Source organism: Condylura cristata, unplaced genomic scaffold (assembly GCF_000260355.1).
Source record: "Condylura cristata isolate star-nosed mole 26May11 unplaced genomic scaffold, ConCri1.0 scaffold00014, whole genome shotgun sequence".
Lineage (NCBI taxonomy): Eukaryota > Metazoa > Chordata > Mammalia > Eulipotyphla > Talpidae > Condylura > Condylura cristata.
In genome coordinates, this window is record NW_004567115.1 from 15,930,877 (window position 1) to 15,951,580 (window position 20,704).

General features: G+C 40.0%; 1 protein-coding gene across 3 annotated transcripts in view; it reads left to right on the forward strand.

The window, feature by feature from the left end:
- LOC101636986 (rho GTPase-activating protein 7) overlaps positions 1–20,704 on the forward strand; it is a 156,340-nt gene that overhangs the window by 114,409 nt on the left and 21,227 nt on the right. For all 3 annotated transcript variants that reach the window (XM_012724850.1, XM_012724851.1, XM_012724852.1), the window contains exons 2-3: positions 13,785–13,856; positions 19,590–19,671. In XM_012724850.1, coding sequence (XP_012580304.1) covers positions 13,785–13,856; positions 19,590–19,671 — 154 coding nt within the window. The remainder of the gene's footprint in view (positions 1–13,784; positions 13,857–19,589; positions 19,672–20,704) is intronic.

Here is a 20,704-nt window from a genome sequence, read left to right on the forward strand (position 1 = left end):
CAATGGCTTTTTGGAACTCTGCCGCAGCCTCTGCCCTGTTTCCCACCTCCAACGTCATGGGGTGAGCCTTTGATCTTTTGCAAGAGTTATACCCCTGGCTGTGGCCAACCGACCTTGCCACGTGTCATTTTACGTGTCTACTTGGTGCACAGACCCTGGAGCTTGGAGAGTTACAACAGACAGGGCTGAGACTGGCCCAGGTAGGGTCTGCAGCCTCCTACCTGGCTGAATCTGGGAAGTGACATGACCTCTCTGCACCTCCTTCATCTGCAGCATGGGGGTAATAGTCATATTTGTCATTTGGGGGAGTTTGTATTAATGGAGTTAATACAAGTGCTTAGCACATTGTCTGGCACTGATGTTCAGCATACACCCAATTTATGCTATTTCCTATAGAAGGAAACCTTTGCATGTCGTTATTTATCTGCATGGTAGAGAGAAAAGCTTTGCTCCCTACAAGCTTTGAGTTAGTCTTCTACACCCAACATGATTAGCAAACTGGTTCATTTTCAGGAATCAGTGCTGTTTGAACCATTGTTGAGGTGAAGGAATGTAGAACGAGGCACAGCCATCCATTGCAGATTCATGAGGGTGGCATATATGATGAACTTAGCCAGGAAAAAAAATCCCAGGTCTGAGATGGCAGAATCCTGAATCTCAAATTACATTTTTTTTCCCCCAAAAGTGTTTGCTGAGGGGATGAGGGAAAATAATAGCCCAGCAGAACTCTGAATGTAAATCTCTCAGCAACTCCAAGAGGTTGACTAATTCAGCATCCATCTGGACTGCAGGCTGGTCCTCTGCTGAGATAATTTGCAGACCCTAAGTGTAGAATTAATGGAGGCACCCAGTGCCATCTTGGCTTGCAGACTGTAGCAGATGGTCAGAGAAGGTGCCCTGTAAGTTAACAGCCCCTCTGGTAGAAGAACTAACGCCCTGGGGAATGAGTGTCAAATAGTTAGCAGATGTGCATTCAGAAGTTATTTCGAGACATTTTCTGAAAAAATGTTGGCGATTGCGTGTACTTTAACGTGGCATGCTAGATTTACAGCCTGGCCAAAGCCTAAATGCATATTTTTTTCATTAGCACTACTGTTCAGAGTTTAGAATGAAGCACCAAAGACTTAACTTTCTCTCTGAGCTGTTTTTTAAAGTTTGCTTTTGACAAGAACAAATTTTATTTTAATTCAAGCTGAATGACCCTTCATACCAAATGTTCAGGAAGTTCTAAAGGGACTCTGACTTGGTTTACCCAATTTACAGAATTAGGATAAATAGCACCCATTTTAAATCTTTCCTTTGAGTGGATGAGAAACATTATCTCAGTGACACATATGTGTCTTAACTTCCCAATTACAGATCTTAGGAGAAATACTCCTTCAAGAGTAAAAAGGTTGAACCCTATAGCTAACTGAAAACAAGTACTACCTGCACAAATCAGAAGACTGGTTCTGGAGTGAGGCAGAGATGTCAGTTACCCTTTCACCTAAGGATTCCTTTTGTTTATGATTCTGTTGTTATTTATACTGTAGCTCAACGAGCAAAGACCAAACAACTTGAGAGAATTTTAACATTAGGAAGGAATGTTCAAATGTTTCTAGAAAATATACTAGGTTAACAGAAAAGTATGGCATGATTCAAAAAGTTATTACTATAACATGAGTAAAAAATACATCTAAAACTTCAACTTCTATTTCTAGAACTAGTGTGGGTCTTGAAGAGGAATTGGGAGGCCCCAGTGAGATGCCTTCCAATCAGAGACTTGGTGGGATTCCAAGAGTTGATTTCAGAGACCGAAATAAGTACTTGGGTTTCCCTTGGTGTCCCCATGGAGATTTTAAGCCATGATGCAATGCTCAAATGAGAGTGGCATTTTTATGCCTTAGGTGGGTAAATATGCAATTTGAACATATTTGGGGAAAGATGACTTGGTTCAGAAGAATGGGGGCATCCAGAGTACAGTAGGTGAAATGAATTGTACTCTTTCTGTAGAGTGCCTGAGTTGGACAGGATGGTCCAGTATTGTAAACACAAATTTCTCATGCTTCATTCTCCTTCCTAGCAACAGGAAGAAGGAAATGAGGCTATGCAAAAAAAAAAAAAAAAAAAAGACCCTAAAGGGTTCCACACAATACCTGACCCCCACCCTACCATTCACCCTCAACAGCCAGAAGACTTGCAAATGTAAAAATAACTTCAGATGTTTCCCCTTCCTCCCTGGACATTGCCAAATCACTGAAGACCTAATTCTGTGCTTTAGAACTTTACAGTAAACCTAGCCCCCTGGTATCACCAGCAGAGAGGTTCACATCATGCCAGGCATGTTCTTAAGATGATAAAGTAGATCTGGGGGAAAGAGTGATTTTCTCTTTTTATGTTTGCATAGTTTGATGATTAGAGCAACATTGGATCCAGTAAAAGAGAGAAATTTTTATTTATAAATTTGGTTATTCTTCTGTAAGTGCTCATTTTAACAAAATCTATCCCCCAAAATCCTTTGGAGGTATTGGCTCAGAAGCTACAATGCACAGGAGTATACATTCAGGACTTGAAAAAAAAATTTTTTCCCTCACTTTGATGGTCAACGTGAACTAATACCCAACCATAAAGTGTAAATATCCAAATTACCCCAAGTCATTTTTATGACTGTGAAATTAGAAGGAAAACACTTCTCTGGAGCAGATTTTCACAACGGTCTGTCTTTGACTCTAGCCATTGCAGGAAAGATTCAGAGATTTTAAACATAAGAGGATAATACCTCTATAAGTAAGGCATTGTCATTGGGTTGAAATATTTTTTATAGGCATAGGTTGCTGATGTGAGTGCAGATAATGCTGTTTTCTTTTAACTTCAAATTAGTCAGAAATGCAGTTATATGAAAGGGTAAGATTCCCATCTGAGAAAGACTCTTCCTGTCTCTGTACTTTTCCTTGTTGGGGCCCTGTGTTATTGTTAAGGACTGTTATGATCAATGATAAGGAGCAGAGTGTAGTTCTGCTGGGGGTTCTTTAATTAGGACTACTCTATCTGAACATTTCTTTTCAACAGCTGTTCCCTCCTAGCGTCATAGCTGGTGGTGAACAGGAAGAAAGTGTTGCTTATTTAGCCAGTATGTTTATAATCTCTCACGAGCAACAGTCTAGAATGGATCCTCCTTTCTAACTTTCATAAGAAATCCACAGACTTTCCAGATAGTAATAAGATTAGAGAAACTAAAACTTTCCATACAGTTTGTATTCATTCTCACATTTAATTTTCATGACAAGTTGATAAAGTGTCGTTATAATAATTCCCGTCTTACTATAGGAGCGTTAAATACTCGACATCTCTGAATACACAGAGCTAGGATTTCAACCTGATAGAGGTGAGAATAGTGTCCGCTTTATGAAGATACATTTGGAAGTGCTTTATTCAATTTAAAAAAACAGTATTTGGTGGCCACCTAGAAGCTTGTAACCTTACAGTTTCCAAGGGTCCTATGTGCACAGGTGGGGGGCTAGACCTCAGAGCAGGATGACAAAAATAGTGATCTCTATGTCCCCTTGAGACTCCTGAGTGGAAACTTCAACCCCTCTCTTTAACACTTAGGGAGCGAGTCTGGGGTGTCATTTTGCAGGCTCTGTACTTAATGCTCACTTCAGTGGAAGTGTTTTAAGATTCTATGTCTAAGGGAAAATTTGCTCCCAGCTGACCCTAAAAATACGGGAACGACATCTTGAAAATGCCTGCCTTTGGTTACCTAAGCAATCAGATCATTAAGTTCAAGTGAAACTATAGGGAATGCATTTTTCTTAGTTATCCATCCTTATTTTTTATTCTGCTGAATTTCCTAGTGGCAGATGCTCCATTTTCATTCACACAGACATCTGCTCATGGGAGGTGTGGGAGACTTTACATGTCTTACTCCCTCCAGCCCCCCAAGAGAACAATCAAAAGCAAGTGAAGTGAAGTCTGAGGTCAGGAAAGCTGAGTCCTCAGATGCCTCTGACACCTCCCATCCACATTTTGTTCTCATCCCTGCCCCACCTTTGAGTGTCCTGCAGAGAGGACTGGGGCTGCTTCCTGAAGCTTGTCACAAAGGCGCCTTCCTTCTTGCCGGGAGTCTCTAGAGGATGTCTGAGGGACAAAAGTTTTCCACACCCGGAGCTTGTAGCAGTTCCTAGGCTGTGGCATTTAGGAAGCCCTGGAGGGGCAGGGGGGCAGGGGGGGTGGGGACCCTTAGAGGTGACATGGCCAGTGGCTCCTGCACTGGGTTGCACTATAGCCACGCTGTGTCGTCTATCCCAGATAGAAATTGCTGAAATCATCTTCACCTCTTGACAAACCGGAAACTCCGAAAGAACAGTCTCCCCACAATGCCTATTTTCTAACTGTGTAACTTGACAAAAGGAATCTTATTTGGTGCTTGGGCCTTTGTGACAGTCATTTTGATGGGAATTTCCAGAACTGTACAATGGCAACGGGGAAAAACATTGCCTATCCCCTACTGAGGGACAGCTGCAGGGCCTGGAAGTGTAGTGACTAGTCCAAGGTCATGTGTGCCCTGAATGCAGCCTCAGACCCCTGTCCCACTACATGTGTAAACAACAAAATGGAGACATCAGCAAGATGAGGAGTTCATTTTGCTGTGTGTAGCAAAAAGATCACGGATAAAACCAGAAATGTTCCTAAACTAAATAGATGCATCGAAATCAAATTTTGACAGAATGTGTGAGTTTGGGGAACTGGGTGTCCCCACAAAATAATTCACCTAGAAGACAGTGACTCCTGTTTTTTCTTAAATGTTTTGGGTACAAGCTGAGAAGTCAAAGAGAACAATGTTTCCTGTTTGAGGCTGAGCATGGCTAGAGGCGATTTGTTTTTATTTTCATTGGTTTGTGATAATGCAGCTTGGTATTTCATTTGATTTTCTCTTTTCTTCTCTGTCAGGTCTGATTGGACTATGAGTAAACAGCTTCTTTAGAAATCCTCAGGCTTCCCATTATTTTTGATTTATGGCTATTGGTAGCATTATGGCTTACAGTGTTTTATATTTCCTGTGTTGTATTGCACTGGTGAACTTAGGGCTGACTAAAGGAATTAGATTCAGTGGAATAAATTTTGTTAACATGTGTAAGAAAAAGAATTGAAGTGCCTGCCAGCCTTTAATGATGGAGATGGGGCAGAGTGTGCTTTAGGAATATTTGATACTAAATGTTGGAGATGTGTGTGTATGTGTTTGTGTGTGTAAATCAAGTTTGTTTTTTTTTAAACCCATCACATACTGAAATGAATCCAAAAGCTGTGATAATGCAGTATCCATTTCTTTAACAGGTTATTTTTATTTCTATTTGACTTTTTTGTGCTGAGTACTAAGTACCAGTTTTTTATTTGTTGGGAGATATTTTCTGGTCTTGGAAATATCTGTTAGCTCACATCTGGAGTCCTGATGGAGTAATGTCAGTTGAGGGTTCAAATTACTACGAAACCGTTTGCCTTTGTGAGGGAAAAGCACATATTTGTTGATGTGAACACTTGCCTTTTTCTGGCTTATGTATTTTGCAAGTACTTGAACTAAATGATCCCCAAAGGGGAATTCTGTTAATTTAATTTCTGCAATGCTAGAGAACCCTTTCACTGAATAATCCCAGGTATAGATTTACAGATTTTCTTTCTAGGCAAAACCATTTATTAAGTTGTCATCACATCATTGGCACAAAAAAGGTCCTTCCCACCCCCCACCCCTTTATATTATTTCTAGGAATCTTCTTTACTAGAAAGCAACATACCTGCCTCCAAGCATCAAGCAGAAGGAAAAAAATTAAAAAGAGTACTCACCCAAACTTCCAGTTCTTAGTGGTACTGAAAAACAGTCCAGTGATTTTAAAGAGAGGGTAATCTTTGTAAGCATTGTTGAAGTGTGCAGAAAGTGTCCCAACCTGGAGTGAGAGCTAAAGTGGCTGGAAACTTAAAAAAATCCCTTAATCTCTAAACCAGCTTCCCCATTTATAAAGAGAAATGTTGAAAAGTCCAAGATGCATTTCAGCACTGAATTCACTGACTGTAAAAACTGGGATGTGTCTATTCCTGAAATATGAGCATAAAAGATCAATAAGTAAAGTTAAACTTTGAAAATTGTCTATGGGTCGAGTATTTTCTTCCTATAAATATTTTATGTGTGACTATAGAGACATACATAAGCAAAGACTTTAGGGTTTGATTTTTTTTTTTTTCTTTTAGTTCTCTGTAATAAGAATATGGGTCTCACAAATCATGGACTTTCCCTATTAAGAAGCAAATTAGAAATTTCATCAATAAACTTAAGTTCACAAAGCTGGGAAGCTCAAAGCAGTTACTATTGATTCAGCGTTTTAAGGAAAAAGAATCTAGGTAATTGATAAATCTGGAAAATTAACATTAGAAATAAGTTGTCTTCGTGGAAAGGGGAAATGGACAGAAAGGAAATTTCAGTGAGAAATTTAGGGAATTTACAAAGCCTATGGCAATCCAAGATTCTACAAATGAGGAAACAGGTGCTGAGAGGTTATCTTTTTAACTAAGCAGTGTGTTCTTTCCTAGACCTGTTTTCCTGGGCTGGTATAGGTAACACTTTGGCCTGTTTCTGTGATGGATTATTAGAAGTTTGGGACACCCTGAAGCAAAGCTATTTTTCATCTGAGGCAATAATGTTGATTGCTCACTAAGTAACCAGGTTATCCTCCCCTTTCTTTGCTTTGTTACAGCAAATGAAACCCGCTTACCATTTTCACCATTCTTCCTTCTGTGTGGTGCCAGCACTCACTTAGCAAATTGTCTCCTTTACTTTGAATCTCTTTACGTGCAAGCCAGTCATACACACATGTCATAACTACCCCTTCGTTAAAGGCCAAGCTGAACTATGTGCTCAAGTGGCAACCCCACTCCTGTCGCCCACCTCTGAATGCATGACTTTCCCATGTGACATCACATTCTCCCTCTGCTATGCAGAAATCCTAAGTGTCCTTTCTGTTTTTTTTTTTTTTTTTTTTTTTTTTTTTTTTAGGAATAGTGCATTTCATAGTGGTTCCTTTGGTAGGTAACAGCATTTTGAAAACTGAATAGAAAAATGAAAGAATAGAAAATTTTAAGACTGCATCAGTAATTGGCAGTGCCGTTTGGTGCAACTTGATTTCAGTTTTCCATATACTTAATCTACATAGATGTATATGTGAATGTGTACATGTATGCACATGCACACAGACATACTTGTGTGTGCCAGGGTTACAATGTAAATGGTAATCTTTTGTGGGCCCTGGTTGGAAAAGTTAAGACCACTACACTAGAACAAAATCATACTAGTATTTTATTTATCCACACACTGTTTATTGAGGAACAGGACCATTTAAAGCCCGAGAACTGTGTAGAAATTTGAGCTATATCAGAGAGTAAAATAGAGAGGTGAGCCATAAAGTGAGCACAAAGGTGAGCCATAAAGTGAGCACAAAAAATAAAGCAGGACAAAGTGGGTGGGGGGGTGGAAAGAAGAGACCAGTGTGACTGACTGCAGCATTTTAACCAGGGGAGACAGGCTGCCAGGGAGGCTGTGTAAGGAGATGGGGTATGGGGACCATGGTCAGGTCTCGGGCTTTCCCCTGTCAAACGGTGCTTGTTGGTCTGTCTGTCCAGGGTCACTTAGGTCTTAAACATAGCTGTCACCACATACTCAATGGCGAACTACGTTTTCCTGTTGGCTTCCTGGTTTGGGGCAGGAACTCCTGTCTTTGTCTCTGAACCAAACTGGCAGTACACTGAGGTGTTCAAGAAATAACTTCAGGGGAAGGGAATGGGAAAATGAAGGATGGTTTCCCTCACTTGTGTAATAGCGCGCTAGTTACACCGGAAGGTGGATTGGCCTCAGCTCCTTTTAGATCATGTGGCCTTGGAAATGGAATGCATTTTCACCAGTCTTCCAGAAGCTTCCAGATTGCTTTGTTTCAGAATATGTACAGCAGATGCTTGAAATTTCTTTAGATACCTGAGGGTAGGAATGCTTTAGGCGCTAGTTAAAAATCTTTGTTATGATTAGATAACATTAGAATTTAATAAAAATTCGTTTTACATAAGTAACTCCTGATAACCAGTCTTTGGCATTTATTTGTATTCACTGCAAAGAGGAAGGAGATGGAGTCATAGTTCTTAATCTGTTTTTGAAGAAGGGAAGCTATGACTGGATTCCATCAATCAAATATGTGTACCTGGGTCCAATGTAGAAAAAGGTAGTCTTTGAGGCTGTACTGATGAGTTAAAGTTCATGCACCTCACTCAGACTGAGGAAGTTGTAGGGTAGAATAGGGGATCCATCTGAGGCAGGGGAGAGAACAGATTAAGAGACTGAGATATGAGGGAGCAAGGTGCACTCTGGAAACTCTAAGGAATTCTGTAAGAGTAGAGCAAAGCTCACATTTGGAGACTAGCCAGTACTGAATTACACAGAATCCAAACTGTGAAGGCCCGGTGTCTTTGCTGAGGAATTTGGGTTGTATCTGGAAGACCACTGAAAGAGTTATTAACAAGAAGGTGACATAATGAATCATATATTTCTTAAAGATGAACTCAGGGACTCAGGGACCCTATGGCCTAGGAAGCTCTGTTGAGGGCAGTGTGGCAAGGCTTATCAGAGTTCAGCTGGAAGGCTGTCAGGATAATCCAGGGGAGTACATGTCCAGGATAAGGAAGAAATGTTGTCTGGCTCACTCTCAGTCCTGGCTACCTATAGATGTACTGTGGAGTACTGTCCAGGTTCTCTCCTGAGAAAGTCAAAATTCCTGGGAGCAGGTAGTGGTGGGTGGCGGGTGCTCCCGGAGGTGATGCCTTCTGCATCAGAGTTGAGGACCACAAACATGGCGTCTTGCTGAAAGGGGCCCAGCTTTACCTCTCCAGGATGTGAGCTCTCCCCACCATACCAGGTGAAGATGGCCATTAGTGCCCCTCTGCTGAGCAGACCTGTGACATTAATCACCTTGACACAGAGGCTTGTGACTCAGTTAGCAGAGTCTGCCTTCCTTCAAGGAATCTGTGAGACCGAGAACGGGCACGCATGTTGGTTCAGGTCAGAAAGCACTGTCTTGCCTTCCCACTGCTCACTTGCTTCTCTGTCGCTGTGAAAGCATTAACCTCTCCACCAAGCTTGCCCCAAGAGTCCTAATTGGGGGAATACAAGGAATCTGGAAAGTGCTTGAATTTTCTTATGTTCCTCCAAGTCCTTATGATTTCCCTGACGTGATAAATTCTGTGTAGTGCTTGCCGTGACTGACATTGGCAGCCTGCTGGCAAAGAAAGCAGGGAGTCTGAGAGTTCCCACTCTGTAGAGCAAACAGAACATCCTGCTTTGACCCAGTTACTGTGACTCAGCCACCTACGAGCAGCAAGTTCAACAGAATGATGACAGGGTTGGGGGAATTTCTGTTGAACTTACTGTTGAGGGGTAAGGGGAAGATGGGGTCATCCCATCATGCCAGGAAATGGGCAAATATGGCCTGCTGATTCCCAGCCATACACAAAAAGGGTCTCCTGGCCCTCATTCATCTAATACAACTAACCCCTAAGCTGTTTCCAATAAAAATTTCCTGTTTCCTCCTTAACACATTTGTCTGTTGTTTACTAAGAGAAAACCTAGGCAGAAAAGCTTCTTATGTCCATTGTATTTTTAGTTTTTGATAGCATTTTGGAGAATGACTTTTGAAAGTCATCTTCAGCGTTTTCATACCACCACTCAAATAAACTGAAGGAAAAATCTTGCCCAGAGAGCCAGTTAGTGGCATCTGGGAGGTAAGGTGACTGTGGTAATATAACATGAGCGCGCTTTCTTTAATGTCTTAAATGTTGTTTATAGTTACATTTAAGGGAGCCACTGTGTGGCTCATTTTTGTATCTTAGGCCCTGTTCTCTGAATGTAGAAAAGCTCACTTTTAAGGAGAAATGACTATTCCCCCACTTATTTTCTTATCTCTGGGGAGTGATGTCAGTAATTAACATTTTTCACTGTGAGGAGTGAATGAATGAATATGCTTTAAAGTATTTGGACAGGGCTTCCCTGGTGATTAAGGGGTTAAGTCTCAGCACAATAATGAAGCTATTGGCAGCTACTGCAGCACCAGTTCTAAGCTGGCCTGGAAGCTAAACCACTTGGTGCAGCAGAATCTCCTGTCTCAAGGGCTTCTCCCCTCAGCAATGTATTTCAGTCATTTTGCCTGTTCTCCCCACTCTTTCTCTGGTGAATCCAACCCCCCTCCACCCTCCTCTTCCCCATACACACACAACTGGCCTAAACCCCTGCTCTGCTTTATATGTATAAATAAATTAAATAGATCATTAAAAAAAATAATAAGTGCTCAAGCAGGGCCTTGCACATATTGGGCCCTGAATAGCAGTTATGAATAGATTTGTCAAGAGGCATCTGGAGGACTGCACAGAAGTGGCAGCCTTGGGGATGCGCCTTGAAGGATGAGTGAAATCTGATATACAGAAAAGGGGAGAACATTTAAGACGGGGAGGTCACAAGTATGTGTGGGAAGGGAACCTCCAAGTTTACTTTGGCGGGGATACAGGAGGACTGGGGGCTGAAGAGTTAGGTTGATACCTTGCAAACCCACACAGAGGTGTTAAGACTTGATTTTCGAGGCACTGGAGCTACAGCAAAGACTGAGGGAGAGAAAAGATAGTGAAACTTACAGCTTATGAGCCAAGTTTGAAGAAAGGAAAACAAGTGAAAGTTAATTCTTGCATCAAAGGTGAAAAAATAGGAAGCATATTCTCTACCTGACTTGAATGTAGATACAGGTTTGTTTTATGTTAAGTATAACAAAAGATTATTAATCGGTATTTACATTGGAATGTTAGCATTTTACCTTGACCTACTGGTAGTAGAAAAGGATTGGGAGTGAGGTTAGCAACTATTCCATTTATTAAACATCAGTGACAAATTTTCACAACCATTCTACAAAGATGGCAGGTTATGTTCTCATCTGCTCTGCAGCCTAAGTTTTCATGAGTGAACATCTTAACATATATAATGGATCATACACTTAATCTGCTTCCTGTAGTTTCACATTTAAAGAATACACATCTATGGCCCTCCCTAGTGGCGCAGCGGGTTAAAGCACAGCACTAAGAAACTAAAGCCACTTCAGCATGAGTTCAATCCCCACCTGCCCCGGAGGTGATCCACATGGCAAGGCAGACCACTCCTGACCCGCCCGCTGTTCCCCTCAGCAGTGTACTTCATCAGTCTGCCTGTTCTGCTCCACCACTCTGTCTCTGGCGAAGCCTCTCACTGTCCCTGCACCTCTGGCCTGTACCCCAGTTCTGTATGAACAATAAATAAATCTTTAAAAAAAAATACACATCTATTTTTAAAGTGATACTAGGGAATTTCTGCAGTTCTTGAAAGTAATGTACTTTTTTTTCCATTATAAACCTCTAATTAGTTGATCAGCTGAAGAAGCAAATTTTCACCTGTTCACATCATTTCTAACCAATGTCAGAAGAGTAACTATGTGGACACAGTTTATTAGATCACATTTTTGGTCATTTGAGGTCATTTCATTTTCTTAGTTATGGGAAATAAGTAAGAGATTAGCATAACAACAATAGATACTTATGTGTTTCTGAAATTACATGGACCTTACAGAGAAATATGTGTGAAAACACTTTGAAATTGTAAACTATGACATAAATAAATGACTTTTCAGGAAAATAGTATATTTCAAATCTTTCATTTAAACCATTTTTTCACCAAAAAAAGTCATGAATGCATCCTAAATAGTGGAAAAATAAGCCAGTCAGTAGTGTCTAAGGTTTTTTGTGTGTGCTAACCTGATGTCATATCTGAAAACTGGGTGAACATTGAGAATTTCAGGTTACTTACTACTTGTTAAATAAAATATTAAGGAAGCAGGAACATTTACATTTTCACAATCTAGTGTTCATATCTAATAAGCTGTTGAATGGAAACACCATCTGAATAGAAGAATGGTATTTAAAATAGTTTTTGAACACTTAAGCTTCTCCCCTGCCCCCCAGGTGGCCACTGAGAGAGTTGGAAAAGTTCCCTTGTTCTTTAAAATATTGAGCTTTTATATATTTTGCCAACAATTTAGGTTTTTATAAAATGTTCATGATTTTATTCAAAGCTTCCTTAATTCCTTTCTAAGGCAATGCATAAACTGCATTAAAAATGTTAAGCATCGGCCCTCCCTGGTGGCGCAGCGGGTTAAAGCACTGCACTACAAAGCTTAAGCCACTTCAGCATGAGTTCAATTCCCGCCTGCCCTGGAGGAGTCCACATGGCGAGGCAGACCTCTCCTGACCCGCCCGCTGCTCCCCTCAGCAGTGTACTTCGTCGATCTGCCTGTTCTGCTCCCCACTCTGTCTCTGGTGAATCCTCTCACCCTCCGCATCTCTGGCCTGTACCCCAGTTCTATATGAATAAATAAATAAAATCTTTAAAAAAAAAATGTTAAGCATCAGCAAGTTCACATTGGAGTATAACTCATGTATATTCTTTTATCCAATGCAGACTTTGACGTTCTTACATATTTATGGTACTTTGTCCTTCACCATCAATTCAGTGAGTTAGGTTTAATGGTGCTACTTTCATGGCTGCATTGAAAAATTCAAGAAAGTAAATGGCCATACCATTTATATTCATGCTGAGGCCCCAGTTGGTTTTTAGTTAGTATTAACTTACTCATCAGAAGTTAGAGGGTCGTTTTTTCTCGGTGGCCTGCTCAGCAAGGACATTCCTACTTGGTTTAATGAATTTGAGTGTCCTTAATAACCTTTCTTTAAAGGGCAGGAACTCCTATGGAGAAAGCTTTGAAACCACAAAGTTAACTAGACAAAAGTAAGACATGTAGACAGCTCTTAATATAGCCTATCTGCCTCCCACCTGGCTCAGAGGAGAGATGCTTAATGAAGATTTGAATCTGGAATAAATTAAGCCATGTTGAGACATTTATAAATGAGTGAATAGCCTTACATAACTAGCTTTCTAATGGCCTGAGGAAGAGGGAAGAGGGGTTGAAAGAATATTCTTTGTGCAAACAGAGAAACTAATTAATGTACTGGGACCTCCTCTGTGAGTCTGTTTTAACGGGATTGTAAATATGTGCTTGAGTGAGTTTGAACACAGAGTGTCAGTTGCTCTTTGCCTTTCTGTTTATCAATACTATCTACAAGATGTTAACCACCGGAAAGCAGAAGCTTTATTAGGCATTTCAGCCTGTCCAGACTGTGGGATTTATTGACTTAATGCCGTCCCAGGCACCTGATGACCAGGGTCTCCGTGGTACTGGGCACCCCTAAAGGCCATTGCCCAGCATGTGGGCGTCATTCGAACATCCCATGAGGTGTCAGAAGGCCTGTTCCCTTTGGTCAGGTTACTGCATTTTCAGGGTGTCAGATGTAGTGGGTAGCCATTTTTCTGACTTGAAAAGTAAATTAAGTTAAGCCAGGCAGGCTTAGAATTAGTTATTTAATTCCTCTGCAACTTTCTCATTATGCCCTATTTTCATAATCATTTGTAACCATAACACAGAGTAACTTATTACTAGGCTTCCTTTTTTTCTTTTTCAAAGGAAAGTCAAACAATTGTATGTCTCTTTAGAAACCCCAAAAGAAGCTCAAAAATGTAAAACATGTGAACTAATTTTTTTTTACCTGTTTTCATCCTGCTTGCTTATATAACAGAAGTCATCTTATTAAAGAAAAAAATAGTCTGAGATACACACAGCTAACAACTTTGTCTTTCTTGTGTTCTGTTACAGAAATCGAAGCCAAAGAAGCTTGTGATTGGCTACGGGCAACAGGTTTCCCTCAGTATGCACAGCTTTATGAAGGTGAGCTGGGAAAACTGATTTTTTTTTTTTTTTTGTTAAGATTATTTATGCTTACAAAACTGGGGTACAGGCCAGAGGTGTGGGGGGAGGGTGGGGTGAGAGGATTCACCAGAGACAGAGTGGGGAGCAGAATAGGCATATTGACATAAGTACACTGCTAAGGGGAGCAGCGGGCGGGTCAGGGGAGGTGTGCCACACTGTGTGGGTCAGCTCCCTGTCTGGGGATTGAACTCATGCTGCAGTGGCCTTGGAAAGTTTCATAATGCAGTGCTTTAACCCATTGTGCCACCAGCGAGAACCCAGACTGATTTTTTTTTTTAAGCTGGCATAATCATATTCGTCTTTCATGATTTATCATTGACCAACATTTCATTTATTATTATTTAATTGTTGCATTTAAAAAACTGCAGCAATCACCTTAAGACGCCTACCTCTAAGAGAAAAGCTAGGACTCTATGAGCCCATCCTCTCCTACCTTCTGCTTGAGGTCTCCATCATTCTGAAACCCCTTTATCATTTTCTTGTTTTCCTTTTATATGGTCTGACTGCATTTTCCTAAAGTATGCATTTTATAAAGTTGTTTTTACCTTTGTGAAAAATGTTTTATGTTCTATATATTCTTGTAAGATTCATTTTTCCCTTGTTGCAGTGTTAACATTCTTCTGGAATGTGTGTGTCTCCATGGTCCATTTGCTTTGACTACATTGGATCCCATCATGTGGCTTTACCACAGTTTATTCATATACACACTTTGGTGGGCACTTCAGCTTTTCTCTTTGGCTTTTACAAAAGATGAAATTATAAACATTCTTGTTCATTTTTGTACTCTTGTAGTACATGTGCAGCAAATTATCTTGTATATTTAAGAATATAATTACTAGAAAATATATATGTCCAATTTTATAGTACAGATTTTTCAGAAGTATCTATACTGATTTTTACTTCTACAAATTATATGCAAAGATCCCATCTATCCCTGTAGTCACAATACTTGATATAGGGAGACTTTAATTTTTGCCAATCATATGTTTATAAAATATGTCTGATTGATGTGATTGCAGTCACTAATGATAATGTACATTTCTCCTGGGTTTGCTCCTTGGTAAAGTGTCGGTTGTTCATTTTTCTCGAGTTAATCGTGCTTTTTTCTCAATCTGTATGAGCTGTCCTTCGTAAATACCCAGCGTTTGTTGGTCATGTATAAGAAATACAGTTTGTAATTAGGCTTTCCCCCTTGTTTTAGATTTGTAGCTAATACTGTTCTTTCTATGGCACTCAACATTGTTATCACTAAAAACTAACCTTTCTTAAAAACCAAAAATTGAGGTTGAATTTTTACTACATCACATCATCAGTGTCCTGGGGATCTTAGATGCTGAAGATAGAGGATGAGGAGTTCTTATCTCATTCCTCTAGTTGCCCATTGTGTAGGGTTGGCATGGGGAGATGGATAAGCTATTTTATGTAGAATTTTATACCCTATATGCAGTAATTTATAAACATTCATATCTGTGAACTAGTGAACTCCATTTTATAGTTAACTTTCAAGTCAATGTTGGCTGAACAGTGAAGTGATTCTTAAGGTGAGCATCTTCTAACTTGAGCATTCTTTTTTTCCTCAATTTTACTGAAATAAACACCAGGTGTCTTATTCATTCTTGCATCTACTCAGCTACTCAGCAAGGCAGTAAGACTCCCCAACACAGAGGTGTATGCTATGTATTTTATACAAATAATTCAAACCTCAAAGAATACCTTTAAATGACTGCCAAAATATAAAAATAACAAACATAATTTTTCTTGATTTATATTTTTAAAAGACCTGTCATCTGTTAAGAAGGAAGGAAATGCCAAGAGATAGCCATCATGTGACAAAAATCTCTAAAAGATTCAGGTGAAGTGACGTCACGAAAGTCTTCACCAGCAATGTTCAACTCTTATCATAATAGTCTTTTGCTTTTCTGTCTTTGCAGTATAATAGTAAGCAGATTGCTCCTCCCAGTAGTGCCCTTCAGAGCCAAAGTGGTCACAGACCATACAGATAATTTTTTTTTCTCTAGCTCACTGAGCTAAATTAGATCATTACCTGATTTGTAATACCTGGTTTTCCTCATTGCAGCTCATATAGAATGCATGATATTTACCCATGAATGTGGATTCACAATTATTTTCTTGGTGGACTATGTAAAATATCTTTCTGTTGGTTTATTTCAGAGAACGTTACTTTGTCTTTGATTCCTTTCTCCTTTGTGTGTGTGTGTTTAGTTAACTTGAATGATTGTTATAACGAGTTGTGTATCTTTGCTTTGGAGGGAATTTTTGACCTATTGACATTAAGAGCGTCTTCCTCTTTCAGTAGGACTGGTCTATGGAGGATGGAAACTTTATGGCATTCTACTGGATTTTTCAGTACACAACTCTACTGCCATGGAGTAGTATAATTGCATTTGCAGTGGCAAGAACATGATGGTGTCCTTGTATTCTCCTATTTAGAAATTAAATCTCCTTCAGTTATGTCCATTTTGGGTGTTGAACTACTGCCAGGCTGTATTTTCTTATGCTGTGCATGTTCACAAGGACCCAATTCCACACCCTGTTGTGCTTCTGTCTGAATACTAAATTACAAGGGCATTTTCCTAAGTTACATTTCAGGATCCCTTCACACTTAAAAGTCTTCTGAAGCATAAGCCTGCCCTGAGACATATTATATATTGTTCTGGGCTATAATTTATCCCCTGCATCCTGTCACTATGTGCCTAGTGAGTACACACATCACACACCGACCCACACATTCTTTGTCTTCCTGTTTAACTTTATTTTGGTCCTTGGCAATTTGTACTTCCTGCCCACAAACCCAAACTAAGAGTTGAAATGCTAATCTTAAAAATTCCTAGACCTTCTGTACATCAATAATCTGTCTTATTTTAAAAGCCAGCCCTTTCAGGAAAGAGTCTAGGCAAATTAAGTGAAATTATTGATTTAATTTTAATTCTTTCAGTCCTCACAGGCATTAAGCTCCCACCTATCCTAGAATTTGTTTTTAAACAGATTTCTGAAGGTAACTTCTTTAATATCTGCTCAGGTATTTAATACTTGGAGTTCGGAGTTCCTGTAGTCTGTTTAAAGTAAAATGCAGTTGCCACACCTTAAAACAGCCTTATAACTTGTTTTGTTTCTATTTACTAATAATTTACATTCACTGTAAGCTATCCTAAGGGACTTGTCTATAAATGACAAGTCATATATTCTGTGATACTGAATTTCATACACTATTTCATATTTCTTTGGAAGATAACTGCTTCATTGGTCTGTTATCATTCAGGAATCAATATCAGTAATCTGTTTTTTAAAAGACTTGTTTATTTATGCATACAAGAACTGGGGTACGGGCCAGAAGTGTGGGAGTGGTAAGAAGATTCACTATAGACAGAGTGGGAACAGAACAGGTGGATCTCCTGAAATACACTGCTGAGGGGAGAAGCGGGCAAGACAGGAGAGATCTGCTGCACCACATGGGTCACCTCAGTGGCTGGGGATCAAACGTGTGCTGCAGTGGCTTTGGATTGCTTCATAGTGCTGCACTTAAACCTTTGCACCACCAGGGAGGGCCCAGTATCAGTAATCTATTGATAACTAGCTATGAATCAGAAACACTGTAACACCATTTTCAACATTATTTTCTTTTTTTTTTTAAAGATTTATTTATTTGTACATACAGAACTGGGGTACAGGCCAGAGGCTCAGGGGCGGTGAGAGGCTTCACCAGAGACAGAGCAGGGAGCAGAACAGGCAGATCGACGAAGTACACTGCTGAGGGGAGCAGCGGGCGGGTCAGGAGAGGTCTGCCACGCCATGTGGTCACCTCCGGGGCAGGCGGGAATCGAACTCATGCCAAGTGGCTTAAGCTTCTTAGTGCTGTGCTTTAACCCGCTGCGCCACCAGGGAGGGCCCTCAGCATTATTTTTTTAAGAAAGCATTAACTCTAGGAAAATAGTTTTGTTTTTGTTTTTGTTTTTTAAGATTTATTTATTTGTGCATACAGAACTCGGGTATAGGCCAGAGGCTCAGGGGCGACAAGAGGCTTCACCATCGACAGAATGGGGAGCAGTATAGGCAGATTGACGAAGTACACTGCTGAGGGGAGCAGTGGGCGGGTCAGGAGAGGTCTGCCACTCCATGTGGTCACCTCGGGGGCAGGCGGGAATCGAACTCATGCGGAAGTGGCTTTAGCTTCTCAGTGCTGTGCTTTAACCTGCTGTGCCACCAGGGAGGGCTGGAAAATAGGTTCTTAAATGAGGAGCTCCATACCATTCTGTAAAGCTAGTGATCAAAAGTAGAACCCTATTTGAAAATACCATGAAATGTTGTGCATTTCTGAATCAAGCTGAAATTGGAATATGACTAATTACTAGTGTCTTCCTAACCACTGATAGCCCTTCCTGTTCCAGTACACAGCTTTAGCCATTTTGGGCCAAAGGGATTTTGGGAGTATGGTAATCCCGGTTTCCTACGCTGCTGACTTATTTTGCCCATTCCTGACCCACAGAGTTGCAAAGGAAAACTCTTGCTCATGATATTACATAAGCATTCCAGTGGGAAAGCCCATTATTTACCCTAGTAGCTGGAACTCCAAAGAAGGATAACTTGGTGTTTACTAAAGGCAATTCCAGAGTGTTGTAAATTTCCACTAGTGCTACTGTCCTTCCTCCCTGCTCTTCTTGGATGCATTTGTCTACAAGGGAATCCAAAAGGGAATTCTTCCCTTCAGTTGACTTTCCCCCCTTCAGCTTTGCAGTTCAGATACATTAACTCTTCGGTATTCTAAGAGTATTGAGCTGTTCTATAGATTAAGGGATTTGGGGTTCCATTGTTCCATAGACTTTACAGCTGGCCTTTTGTTTTAGAGGGAGTTGTATAAACTCCTTGAAAGCCATATGGAAGAGCTAGTATTTGTTTAAAAATAGCCTAGCCTGAATTCTCTAAGCTTTTGATGTCATGCAAATGGTTAGATTCCCTTTGCTACTACTTACCATTGTTCTCCAGTTCTTGCTTGGCCCACTTTTCCCCTGACTTCTTCCTTGATCAAATGTGAACGGACAGATTAAAACAAACAAACCAAAACCAACCACTTTAAAAGGAAACATCCTTCTGGTATTCTTGCTGGCTTAAATTATCATTTATAGCAAGGCACTGTTGTCTGCTGATTTGTTTGTAAAGGTGGTATAGTGTGTTGAACACCTGTCTTTAACAAGAGCTATTACCTTAGAGCTGAACTCCTTTTGAACATTATATGGTGTTGTCTTAACCTGGTCTTTTCTCCATAGCTTCATGGTATTCTTGTACACACTAGATAGTCAATGTATTTTTTTTTCTTCTGTTAAACTGGATTGGTTTGGTAAAATAGAGGTGCTGAGGGCCTCTTTGCTGGCTCAGGGGTTCAGGCTCTGTGATATCACGTTATTACCGCTACTGCCTGAGTTCTATCCTCTGCCAAGGAGCTAACCCAGACAGCATGGCAGACCTCTCCTGTCTCACCCGCTGCTCCCCCTCAACAGTGTATTTCAGTAGATCTGCCAGTTCTGCCCCCCCACCCTGTCTCTGGTGAATCCTCTCACCCTCTGCACCTCTGTGACCTACACTCCAGTTTTTGTATGCATAAATAAATTTTAAAAGTTATTTAAAAAAAAGAATTTAGGTGCTCAGTAAATGTGTTTGTTTCTATTTTTCTTACAGATCTCTTGTTCCCTATTGATATTTCCTTGGTAAAGAGAGAACACGATTTTTTGGACAGAGATGCCATTGAAGCTTTATGCAGGTAAATGAAATATTTTGAGTATTTTTCTTTTCCTTTTTTAATAACACGTTATTTATCTGAGATGTTTTTTGTTTACTTTTGTCCCATCTAATTATGGTGAGTCTTTGATTAGTAAATGCAAATAGTGATTTACCTCATTATAAATCATAGCCCTTTCAATTAAAATAAGCAAAGTCTTGTTACGTAGTATTAGTGTTAAAATGGCACTGTTCCAGGAGGAACTCAAATAGTACCATTTCATATTTTCTGTCATATGACTTGCTGAAACAGATAGCGTTCAGATGGTCTGAAAATTGAAATGGGGATTATTTAAAAAAAAAAAAAAAACAGTGTTACAGCCCCAACCAAATAACACCACACCACGAAAGCTGCTGTTATGATGAATAAAAAAATACTTAAGAGAAGTAAGTGGGTGAGGAGTAATTGCCTTATTAAGAGCAAAGAGGCTCACTATTTGGTTCCAGGGAAAAACACCTGAACCTCTTCAGTGTTTCCAGTTACAAATAGTAACAATAGGATGAAATAAGACTATAAAACAACTGAGCACTGCCACAGACTTACAGTAGACAGGCAGTAAATGAACACTGAGCTGAAATGCAAATAAAACTGTCAGAATTCCCTGTTCATTGTACTGGTGATCTTTAGGCTGAGGAGCAGCTGGTGATGGAGTCGAGGAAATAAAACATGTAGCTCACAATGACGGGATAAACTTCCTGACATTTTTATTCATTTTAAGTTACTTGTCCTTTGTAATGGTTCTCAAAATATACAACCCATAAAAGGGGAACTCGGGGAGGGGTTGGCAGTGGATAGACACAGACAACATTCACATGTTGGTGTGACTGTGAAATTAAAATAAATGTTCTTTTAATTTAGTATTTATTTTAACATGAAAAAACATGAAGGTGAAATGGCACCAAGTCTTTATTTCTACTTTCTAAGCAGAGAAAGCAGTGGGGGCTCAATGAAATTAGTCTGTTTTGCCTGCTGATGTAAATACAGTGTTGTAATAATACGATCAACAAACTTACAT